Genomic DNA, 12,710 nt, shown 5'->3' with positions numbered 1-12,710 from the left:
GCCAAGTGGCCAGTATTTTACAAACCTGACCAAATTTTTACTACCACTTTTTGTTGCCAGTCAGAATGCAGTTATTTATTCTGCGCTGTATGTTAGACATCAGCTTAAATTTTGTGGTTACTTGGAATCTAACCTTTCACAGTGGAGGAAGGAGGTACTTTGGGTTCATTTGGTCCCCTACAGGTATCTACAATTTTTTAGATTTTAATTGAAACGTATATCCTTACAGAGATACAAAGAAAGGGTCTCATTAAGTATTTTTCGAAACTGTACCTTAATGAAATATTAAGAACTTGGGAGAGTCAACGAACATTTTCTATAGCCTTCCTTCTTTGTTGGACATGATAACTGTGGAAGCTGCTTTTGCTTGTTTGATTTCTGTAAACATCTGAGTCTGTATTTACATCTGCCAGTCATCTGCAAAGTTGGTTAATAGAAGGCAGTTCCTGATTTTTTTCTTAACCTTAAAATATCTTAAAAGGAGGAAACTTGTTAATAACATTAGTATTTACATGTATGTATAATTTTCTCTGCTGATATTCAGAGCTTTTTTAGAAATAATAAATAAAAATTGATGAAACTATAAGACATTCTTCCTTACAGTCTGCTTTTCTGCTATACTCTTGAAACTACTAAACTTTTTACCTCAAGTAATTTGCTGGTACCATAGAGAGCAGAGGATTAATTTTTTTTTTATCTGAGTCTCTATTACCCAAAATTGAGCCTGAGTCGAAAATATTTAATTGTTCTTTTAAGTGTTTTTATAGTCATTGTTATTTAATATAAATCTATATTCAAGGGAAATATAAAAATATATATGTATGTTTTAGTGAAGTCAAATCTAACTCAGCTTCATTTTGAATTCCTTAAAACCAGCTTGGATATGAGACCATAGAAATATAATTAACCCCGAGACAGTTTTCATTTTGTTTAAAAGTAGTGCTTTTATTAGTTTTTCTGGGAATATTTTACCCTCCCTACTTCGAAGAAAGAACAATGTGGTATATAATTTATCTTTAGTAATAATGTGATGCTTTGAGGAATATTTCATGTTCTCAGGTGGCCAGAATATATTTAACCAAGTCATTTACCATATTTGAGACTTTAGCTTCTAAATCTTTGGGTGTGGAAGAGAGTGTAATGGAGATAGAACGGTTAGAGAGGTGTAGAGGGAGAGAAAATATCAAAAATGAGGTTAATCAGTCCCTTTAAACATTGAGGTATCATATAACAAATTATGTGCGCTCTCTATAAAACACTGATAACTTTCATGTCACTAATCCAAAATTGAGAGAATTTTCTACAGCAGATAGAAATTTTAGAAATATTTGCATGATATCTACTACATAAATGTTAGATGAATTAAGGCTGTATTTATACCAGAGTGAGATTTTAAAAATATTTTCCTTCTTTATAAAAATTCTGAAAGGTGGAATCTGTAATTTAAAAAATAAATGCAATATTACAGTAGTCTACAGACGTGTTGTGGTCGTAAAAGACTCAGATGTTTACAGAACGAGTGCCTTTTGCATCTTGGATCGTGGCTGACTGAGTAACGCACTGCAGCTTGCCCTCACTGACTGTCATTTTATACTATAAGGTGTGGATCCAGAGTTGTATGAGTTAACAACTTCTAAGCTGGAAATCTCCACCTCAAGCCTCAAAGTGACTGATGCATTTGCAAGACTCATGTCCACAGTAGAGAAGACAAGCACATCTACCAGGTAAGCAGATAGTGTTCATTACACCCTGTTTTGAATTCTGTGTTAAAGAAAACAGTCCAAATGGGAAAGCAAATAAGTTGACAGTATTTCAATAAATTGTATTAAAATACACTTTGTATTTATAAAAATCAATAGATGATGCCTAATTCCAGAAAACAGTTATCAAATTATGTTCAATTATGAACTTTATTAGAGCGGAGCTATTTCGTAAGAGGCTGGAAAGGGCTGACAGATGTGGTTTTCTCTTCTTACCTACCCCCTCTTCCCCCCCGCCCCGCCAAACTTTGTGGAGAAGAATTCTGATCAAGTATTGAGATCATAAGCCACTGTAGAAACAATCCCTTCTTCCCTTCATAACCCTGAGATGATCATCTGTGGGAACTCACTTTCACACTCCCAGAGTCACTTAGGCTAATCTTTCTACTCCTGACCTAAGCTGGAATAGGCGATGGCTACTATTTTATTTTCTGCATTTTTGCTGATGTACAACATCTCTGAGTTGGGATGTGAAGCCTTGCTTTGCCAAGCTTTCTGGGAGGCCCTTCAGGGACGTGGCCTTTAGAAAAGCAGTGTTGGAGCCAGACAGAAGGAATGTCACTTGGGCCCTGTGCTCAGGATTCGATAAACCTTTAGTTTTACATAACTAGGCACCAGAACAGTAAGCCATTGCTTTGACATGCTAGCCGTAAGAATAGGCCAGTTCCTAATAAGAGGTAGTCATTGTGAACCAGGAAATCACTGCCGCGGGAGCAAATACTGGTTGATAGGAGCGCCAGCTTCACTGTTCCAAACCAATTGTCATCAGCATTTTCAAGTGGAAATACTTACCTGCTAGTGGCCCACTTTGGCAGAAGTATTATAGCCCTTACTCCTAAATAAATACATTGTTTCCATGTCAGATTCAGGTTTATCTTTTAAATCAATTCTTCTGTAGAAAAAAAGCCATTTATTAAAAGTCTTTTTTTCTTATGAAGAATAAATGCTTACCAGTCTTAAAACTTTGATTTGAATTATCCCATTGCCTTTCAAACTGTATTGTGTACTTAAATATCCATTCATTCAACAGATATGTATTATTATTAATATTTATAATTATGAAAAGGCATTATTATCTTATAATTGTGGATATCCTTAGCTTTTCCTTAGAATAATTTACAACATGCATGCACCACAGATTCTCCTGTTCTCATTGTTCCCGTGTCTTTGTGGTAACACCTACTGCCACTGGTAAAGCCTCCTCTTTAGTGAACCTATTTGTAAATGAGTCCTCTGTGGATTCTTTTTGCTCACCTTCTAATTTTTCCTCTCCCCAAATCATATTTTCAAATTGAAATTCTTCTCATACAAGTTTCTCGTCCATTTTTTCTATATATGTTAGCCAAAAGCTGCTGCACATTTGACTTTAAAAAAAAAAAATACTGATGCTTTTATTGTTTGGGCTTTCCCCTGCCGTTTTTAGGGCAACCTTTTCTAAGGACAGTCCTACCATTTCGTTACTTTTTTACTTCTGCAGTCTCACTGAAGGAACTGTGGTAGAACTTTGCAAGTCCCATGATGAGAATTCAGTCTTTGTGCCATTAGGAGGAGCTCTACACCATTGTTAGCTTGCTTGCTCTCCTAACTTTGTAACTCATCCTTGAAACATCCCGTCTACACCAGGGAACTTGAACAACTCCTATCACTTTAAGAAATTATTTTCATTGTTTCCCTTATTCTGTACTATTACGGAATGAACTAGAACCATTGTGTGTATCCTAAGGTGAGTGTCGTAACTGCATTGAATTGCTCTCTAGTATCTGTCCAGCTTCGTGTTTAAAACACAACACATTGGGGCGGGGCGGGGGGGGGGGGCGGCGGAATAAAACCACCAAGTTGCCAACTCTGTCTTTTGTTTTGAGGAATTATTTGAAAATGGTAAGAAATGCAAATATTCACGTCTTACAATTAGAAGGTAATACCATAAGGTGTCCCCATGAATGATTCTTGGTTGTACAGGGTGGATGAAAGGTGGATGGCATGCCTCATTTCAGAAAATTTCAGAGTCTTTGTTGTTTTTACATTTTGTTCTATTTTTCTTTTTGTTTTTGAATTAAAACTACAGAAAGTAAAGCTCAACAAAATCTTCTTGACTGTTGACAACTGTACACAAAAGGTAGAGTGACTGTAGGGTACCACAAGGTTAAGAAACGGAGGAGTAGGGAGAGGAAGTTGACGTGTAACAAACACATACTCTTTTCTGAATGCCTTTGCTGCATATGTAGGAAGAAATGAATGTGCTCATCTCTTTCAGTACCCAGTTTGTTAAAGTAACTTCTCACTTTTTAAAGAAATGCAAGATCTTAGTTTTGTTTTTTGTTTTTTGGGTTTTTTTGTTTTTTGTTTTTAAAGATTTTATTTATTTATTCATGAGAGACAGAGAGAGAGAGAGAAGCAGAGGGAGAAACAGGCTCCCAAGGAGCAAGGAGTCCGACTCGGGACTCCATCCCAGGACCCTGGGATCATGACCTGAGCCAAAGGCAGACGCTTAACCATCTGAGCCACCCAGGCGCCCGCAAGATCTTAGTTTTAAAATAGTTCCTTCTTGCTTTACCTTTTCTAATACAGAGAAAAATTACTTCCTCACCTTAATCAGTGGGTGACCACCTAGTTAGTAACGGCAGACCTCTAACTCAAGTTTATACAAGCCAAATGACTATTTGCCAAAAGGGATACATACGTCTTTTTTTTCTCTTTTTTTCCTTTGACCTTTCAGTTGGGATATAATCCACATACCATACAATCCACCCTTCTCAAGTATACAATTGAGTGGTTTTTAGTATGTTCACAGCATTGTACAACCATTACCACTATCTAATTCCAGAACATTTTTATCACCCCAGAGAGAAACTCCATACTTAGTAGCAGTTACTCCCTATCTGCCACTTTTCCCAGCCCCTGACATACACTAATCTGCTTTCTTTCTCTAGGAATTTGCCTGTTCTGGTTATTTCATATAAGTGGAATCATACAGTATGTGACCTTTTGTTCCTGGCTTCTTTCTCTTAGCGTGTTTTTAGAATTCAGTCTTTGTGCCATTAGGAGGAGCTCTACACCATTGTTAGCTTGCTTGCTCTCCTAACTTTGTAACTCATCCTTGAAACATCCCGTCTACACCAGGGAACTTGAACAACTCCTATCACTTTAAGAAATTATTTTCATTGTATTTCCTTTTTATGGCTGCCTAATATAATATTCCTTTGTGTAATTATACCACATTTTACTTCTCCATTAATCAGTTGATGGGTACTTGGGTGGTTTTCGCTTTTTGACTCTTCTGACTAATGCTGCTGTGAACATTCATGTACAGGTTCTTGTGTGGACAGATGTTTTCCATACTCAGAGTGAAACCACCAGGTCATATGGTAACAGTATGTTTAACTTCTTGAGCAACTGCTGAACTGTTTTTCAAAGTAATGCCACCATTTTACATTCTTCCAATAATATGTTAAGGATTCTAGTTTCTCCACATTCTCATTGAGGCTTGTTTTTGTCTGACTTTTTGGTTATAGCCATCCCAGAAATTGCCTACTTCAAGGTCAGGAAGATTTACACCTATGTTTTTTTCTGAGAGTTTTATAGCTTCAACTCTTACATTTAGGTCTTTGATCCATTTTGATTTAATATTTGAATGCGTTGTGAGGGGTCCAGCTTCATTCTTTTACATGCAGATATCCCACACTGTTTGATGAAAAGACTCTTTTTCCTCATTGGCGGTCTTGGCACCCTTATGGAAAATCAGTTTTCCATTAATATATGGGTTTGTTTCTGGACTCTCAGTTGTATTGCACTGACAAAAAGGATACATCTTAGCTAACGAGAATGTAAATCAAAATTAGGTCCCTGCTTTTGTATTTGAGAAAAGTTCATGATACAACTTTTTATTTTCAGGTTCTCCTCAAGCATTTTCTTCTTATATTCCAAGAAAACTAGATCACATCAATGCACAGTGACTACAGATAAATACACAAACTGTCAACTCTAAACTTTTTCAATTTCCTGTTGCCTCTAAGTAGTGCCTCTGAAGTAAGGGCATTAGTAGAAAGTCTATAGAGTAATCTTTACCAACCATTTCTTGGGTAAAAGCTTCTACCTTGCTCTCCTTTCCCACACCCCAACTGCGTTTCACAAATGAGAAAGTTCATTAAGGTGCAATTTTGTTATTGGGTTTTGTTTTGTTTTAAGATTTTATTTATTTGAGAGAGCACGAGTCAGCAGGGAGGGACAAGGAGACTCTCCGCTAAGCAGGGAGCCCGACGCGGGCTCGATCCCAGGACCCCGGAATCATGACCTGAGCCAAAGGCAGACCCTTAACCGACTGAGCCACCCAGGCGCCCCTATTTGTTACTGTTTTTTTTTTTCTTTAATTCAATTAGCCAACATATAGTACATCATTAGTTTTTGATATAATGTTCAGTGATTCATTAGTTGTGTATAACACCCAGTGCTCATCACATCATGTGCCCTCCTTAATGCCCATCACCCAGTTACCCCATCCCCCCACCCACCTCCCCATCCACAACCTTTTGTTTCCCGGAGTCCAGAGTCTGTTACTGTTTTTAATAACCTTCTATCATTACAGAAGCAGTAAGATAGATAGATTATAGAAAGTTAGAAAATACGGAAAATTAAAACTTAGCTTCACATTCTTACCACTCAGATCAGTATAATTCCTTTCAGATCATTTTCTTTTCTTTTTTTTTTTTTTTTTAAGATTTTATTTGTTTATTTGAGAGAGAGAGAATGAGAGACAGAGAGCATGAGAGGGAGGAGGGTCAGAGGGAGAAGCAGACTCCCTGCCGAGCAGGGAGCCCGATGCGGGACTCGATCCCGGGACTCCAGGATCATGACCTGAGCCGAAGGCAGTCGCTTAACCAACTGAGCCACCCAGGCGCCCTCAGATCATTTTCTATGTAAATAATATATGTATGTGTGTTGTTTTAACCAAAAATGAGATTTTATGGTCCATGCCAAATTGAACTTACCTCTGCAGTTTGTGATCTCCATCTGTCAACTTCAGTGCATTTTTATTCCATCTAATACCGAAGCTATGTTCAGATGTCCCCTCAACTCAATATTGGTTTCAGCAAAGCAGAGAACTGTTGTACCTGGCTGTTACGGCTCCTCATCTTCCTTTAATCCAGCTTATCTACCCCCAACCCTTTTGTTTGTTTTCAGTTTTAACAGTAGCTTATTAAAAAGATCAGTCCAGATGTCCTGCAGAACATCCCAACCTCGGGATTTATATGTTGGCTTTCTTCAAGTAGTAGTTAATATATTTCTCTTTTCCCCTTATTTCCTGTAAGCTAGGAATTATATCCACAAGTTTAATGAATTCGGGTGAAACGTTTTGGCTGGATTCCAGCACAGGTGTTGTACTGCATCAGAAGTTGCATAATAATCTGGTTGACTCCATCATTAGTGATGCTAAAATGGACCACTGGTGAGAGGCTGGCCTTCTCCATCATACAGATACTTATAGTGTTTCACTTTACTCTCTGGTTTTTCTTTCTTTCTTTTTTTTTTTTTTAGTATTTTTATTTATTCATTCGAGACACAGATCGAGAGAGAGAGCATGAGCAGGGGGAGAGGCAGAGGGAGAGGGAGAAGCAGACACCACGCTGAGCCAGGAGCCCAATGTGGGGCTTGATCCCAGGACCCTGGGATCATGACCTGAGATGAAGGCAGACGCTTAACCATCTGAGCCACCCAGGTGCCCCCATTGTCTGGTTTTTCTTCATCAAACACCCACCTAATAATTTTGCCACCATTTAAATGTAATTAAAATTGTAGATTTTAAGCAGAAAATACTGGATTGCTATTCCATTCTTCTGAGAACCCTAGAACTGAGTACTGGTTGATCTGATGGCTTCGGTGTGCCTAAAGCCCATCCCTTGTGGAAGAACTTCGGTCTTACAATTCTGATGTTTGATTTTTCCGTCATTCTATTAAATCTTTTCATTTCAGCCTGAATTCAAAAGTGATAACAGAAAATCTAGGTATGAAATATTGTCTTTCCCCTCTCGCTTCTTCTCCTGACGTCCTGTTCCCCATCACAACGACAAAGAGAATAATTAGGTGGAAGAAATAACTTGTGTCACACCTAATATAGTACCAACTATTTTACCATAAAAGAGAATTGGGCTTTTTAGAATCAGCAATTTTAAATGAACTTTGGTCTAAAATTAATATCTGTATGACCGCAACTATTCTTTCAATATATTTAACATCTTGGAAAAAATCAGGGTTGGGTTACAGTCATGTGCTCAATTTGAGCCACATTTGAGGCTCACTTGACATTTCTGCAGCTCACCTCCTGGGAAGCCCTGGATGAAAAGGAGTTCTTCCTGTCTGTGTTAGGCGCTAACCTGCTCACCTCTGATACCGGGGCAGTGAGTAAAATGGACTTCGTCTGCAGAACCCCTAGGATTTTGAGATTTCCCCTCTCCCCGAGCACTCCAGCCTGTGTCCATTCTCAGCATCCAGAACCAGCTCCCGTGCTGCCCCTCTTGGACCTGCCGCCTGTGTCCCAGCGGGGCCGAGACTGGGGGTTTTTGAGCCGAGGGCTTTCTCTCCTGGAATTCCCCATGGGGAATGAAGAAAGCCCAGGTTAAAATGACTTACAAGATCTTGTGCCAGACATAAACTTTGCTTTATGTTGAGGTAATTTTGGTAGTTTCACGGGGGTCAGGGAGAAATCTGGTTGGGTGAACTTTTATTAGGGCTCCAGCATTCTATTTCTGCTTAGTAACATTTTAAAAGCGTGCCCAGGTAGATGCTGCGAGCCTTCGGCAGGTCTGTGAGCCATACATGGGTACACAGGAATGTCTGTAGGTCCGAGCCTGGCCGTAATGAGCACACACGACTCGGGCATGCATCTCTGTGAGAGATTCGGCATCTGGCACGGAAGCACACACAGGGATTATGAGGTTCAGGACCTGGCAGAGAAGTCCCCACAGATCTCTAACTCTCTACCTTGAGAGTGGATTTTCTCCCATTTGACCTACAACAAAGTCACATTAACACAGTTCTCTTTTTTCATTTGTCAATAGGAAACCGAAAAGAGAAGAGCACCTGAGTGAAGAAGCCATCAAGGTGATCGCTAGCCTTCCGGACTTAACGTTCATGCATGCCAAGGTGTTGATGTTCCCGGCCACGTTAACACCTTCCACAAGGTCCCAAGAGAAAGCAGACTGATAACTGATGTGAATTGGACAATTTCAATTGCTTTCCCTTACCTCCAGCCCTTCCCTCCCTTCCATCAAAAGCATACCTGCTCTAATTAAAAAAAAAAAAGTTCAGCTGATTTGTTGGTAAGCCGCACTAGAAAGGTATACATAGTAATGTATATTTATTTACATACTGAAGTCCTAAATTTATATTAGAAAAAAATGTAAATAACCGGGGATGAACATTTTTGAAGATTTATTCTTTTTGTGTTGCTGGGGTGTATACATTTATGTCTTTGTGAAATACACTGGTGGTGTCCTTCTTACAAAACTTTTGAAATAAAAAAAAGAAAATTAAAAACTCAAATCTCCACTGTCTGTGAAATCCCCTTCAGTCTTTTTCAGATTGCATTGAATGTCCTATTAATTTTTCATATCATATGTTGGATTAATTTTTGCTATCATAAATAAGCTCCAAAGTCCCCATTTAATTTTTTTTTTTTTCAATTTTATGTGTAGTGGGTTTAAGATCTGGCTTTTAACATTTTTGCGCTCTTTTTTAATCTTTTCAATCTGGCATATTGCTGTTTGACCTTTTGCAAGGTACTTTATCGATTGCTCTTTTGTTACAGGGTGTGGATCATTGTCAGAACTTGATTGGAGGGGTTTAAAGAGATTGTGTCTGTTTTAAATCAGTTTGGCTTGGAGAAGGACCAAATTACATGAATGTCTTACAATGAAATTCACTTGTTAATGATTTTTTGTTTTATCATACCACTATTTTTTGAGGATTTTGCACAGTGTAAAATGACATAATCATAGATTGCTATGGTTTAGGCTGTATATACAGTAAAAACTATGGGTTTTAAATGTTTGGGGAAATTCCTATGGAAAAAAGAAAGACACGTAGAAGAACCTCTGACAAGGTTAATGTGCATGCCCAAGGTCTTTTGAGATTTCAGTGTGTAAATTTCCTTTTAGCTTACACAAAAATAAAATAATTTAAAAGAAATTTAGACTGGTGTTTTTGTACTTTGGTATCTGAGGGAAAAATATGAGTTTGGATGGGAAGGTTTATTCCACTTTTTTGAAAGCAGAAAGAATTGGGATCTGGCCCATAGGAACTGGATCAGTACTGAGGCGGAGCTATTTTTATGTAGAACATGAGATCATAAAAGAATTTCCCATGATTCACTATAATGTATCTTCATCAGAACTGGCAAGGTTAAATAAGCATTTCTAGGGAATTTTTTTCTTTGCCAGTAAATATATGCATGATACTAAGGTGAGCAAGAAATTTCTACGAGGTAATTTTTAAATATTGCTATCGGCTATTGCGTCAGCAGAGTCACAAGACATAGTTCATTAGAAACAGGCAGCCGGCCCGACAGTAGTCCCTGTCGGCCTCCTGCGCTGTGGGAACCCCCTGCCCCTCCCGCACGGACATCCCTGTGCTGCCAGCTTATCACACAGGCCGTGGGAACCGCTGGTGAACGTACTAGAAGTATGGCCTGGAGTGACCGTGCCTGTCCGACCTTTTTGTTGTCATCGTGGTTTCAGAGAAGGCTCTCTTTCAGAATAGTCCCAAGTCCCCAGTGTCCCGTGACCCTTCCGAATGGAAGGATAAAAGTATTCCTCAGCAGAACTTCACACGTTTCGGTAATTGAGGCTGAAAGGGCTGCTTCTGCCGTACGACCAGACTATGATGGCAGCCTTTACCAACGAAGTTCAGAGCCCATCTACTAGCTGCGTTACTGAGAGAAAGTTAATCAACTTCTCTGAGCCTTAATTTGAAAATGGGAATGATACTGCCTTCCTGTGGGGTTGATGTATTAAATAATAAATGTAAAACACTTGTCACGTGAGGAAAGAATCAATAAATGGTAGCAGGAACGTAGAGTCAGCAAAACCTGTGATGGCCCTCGGAGTCCCGGGGGATTCAAGAAGCAATCATGGGAGAAAGGATCCTGTAAAATAAGTGATTGCATTATTTAGACATGGTCAAGTGGGTCTTCCTCATGAAAGTGACCCTGCTTTAATGACACACAGGATGGATATTTCATCTTAGAACCACGTTTAGATGAGCCAGATTTCCCTCTTGCTTGTCCTATTGGCCTTTGATGTTTTAATCACAACAGGCACCTCAGTACTGGATTATCACGGGTTAAAGTCAGTACTCGCCTTAAGGACAAGAAGTGCTCGCCCCAAACCAGGGCTCAGGTTGCACCCGAAAGCAGGAGCAGTGGCTGGTGAGGGAAGAGCTTCAAGCGTCTCTCTGGGTCTCAGCTAAGGGAGAGCCCGTTGGCTGCACACAGCAGCTGCCCATTTGTCCTGCTCAAATCAACCCGGTGGGCCCTGCAGAGTTGGGGAGAAGACACCAAAGCGGCAGAGACCCTAAAAGCCAGTCACACGCAGTGGAGACTGGTTTAGCAGTCAGCTCTGTGTCCTCGACACCTTAAAGCCAGCTCAACTCATCCCCTAGAGTCTCCTCTCACTTGATGGCCAAATCCAGACTGGGAAGTATAGGAGAAATGTCCCTAAATTGAGTCATGTGTCACTACTATTTTTGTGAGTCATTCTTTTATATAGAAACTTGTTCCTCCCTCTACATGATTATCATGTTCTTTATTTAGAACTTGCCACTTTTCGTTCCCTCATGTTTCTTGAATCAGTTAGGATTAGGTTTGGCTGTGAGTAACAAAAACCCAAAATACTGCATTCCATGTAATAAGATTCATACTTCCGTCACATCTGAACTTCTCTGAGATTGGAATGTGCCCCACAATCGGAGGGGCTCCATTTCACCTGCAGTGGGTTTTCTGTTAGTGCTGAAAATAGTGCTGCCTTACAGCCAATGACCAGAATTGATGAAACGTAGCAATGGTGGCTTAAGCCATAGAAGTTCGTTTCTCTTGCAGTCTAGGGCTGGTGAAGGGGCTTCATAAGATCATCAGTGACTGAAGCTCTTGACTTACCTCGTTCCACCAGGACCCACACATGGTGTCTACCTCATGGTCCAAGGAGGCTGCTGATGGTTCAGCCACCATGCCTATGTTCCAGCCATCTATGAAGGAAGAGCAAAGAAGAGCATTCTCCCTCTCATTAAGAACACTTTCCATAAGGTATACAAAATATTTCTAATTACTACCTTGCGGCCAGAACTTCGTTGCAGCGCCCTATCTGGCTACAAAAGAGGCAGGGAAGTACCTGTGTTGTGGGCAGCCATCTAACCGGCGTTCTCGTAGTAAGAAGGAGCGGACAGACACTGTAGGACCACTGCAAAGCTGGGCCTCACTTTCCACTTCACATTGCATGCACACAGTATTTCATTGAGCTCAAGTCATACCTAGAGAGATGAATTCCGGGATTGTTGTCTCAGGGCTGGATCTGTTGACTTCCTGGTGGTTTCTAATAAGAGGGGAAGGAATCTATGGAGGGCCGCACAGGTTTCCTGGGCCCTGGGAGGAACCTGTGCTAAGACAAATGGTGGATGGTGGTAGGGAGCAGCCGGGGGAGGTAGAAGGGACACCGGATTAGGCTGGGAGTTGTGTCTTCTAAATACAGTTCTCCACTAATCAGCTGGAAGATGTTGAATAAATCCCTTTTCTAAGGCTCCGGTACTTCAGAGTCTACAGAACTGAAAACTAAGGTAGGAAGAAACCTTAGAGAATCATAGAATTCTAGAGCCGGAGGATGAGCCAGTCGGGCGCCCGCAAACCACCCCCAGGAGCCCCGCAGCGCTGGCCCTGCAGTGATGAGGATGGCCACTACTAACTCCCTG

General features: G+C 40.2%; 1 protein-coding gene across 9 annotated transcripts in view; it reads left to right on the top strand.

The window, feature by feature from the left end:
* Positions 1 to 9,941, top strand: part of AFTPH (aftiphilin) — a 68,624-nt gene extending 58,683 nt beyond the window's left edge. For all 9 annotated transcript variants that reach the window (XM_035001427.1, XM_035001425.1, XM_035001424.1 and 6 more), the window contains 2 exons: positions 1,601 to 1,724; positions 8,813 to 9,941. In XM_035001427.1, the coding sequence (XP_034857318.1) occupies positions 1,601 to 1,724; positions 8,813 to 8,957 (269 nt within the window). In that variant the 3' untranslated portion in view covers positions 8,958 to 9,941. The remainder of the gene's footprint in view (positions 1 to 1,600; positions 1,725 to 8,812) is intronic.
* The last annotated feature ends 2,769 nt before the right edge of the window (positions 9,942 to 12,710 follow it).

The sequence above is a fragment of the Mirounga leonina genome, unplaced genomic scaffold, assembly GCF_011800145.1.
Source record: "Mirounga leonina isolate KUSES-001 unplaced genomic scaffold, KU_Mleo_1.0 Mir_125, whole genome shotgun sequence".
Lineage (NCBI taxonomy): Eukaryota > Metazoa > Chordata > Mammalia > Carnivora > Phocidae > Mirounga > Mirounga leonina.
Note: the sequence above shows the minus strand (reverse complement) of the source record. Positions and strands in the feature narration are given on the sequence as shown.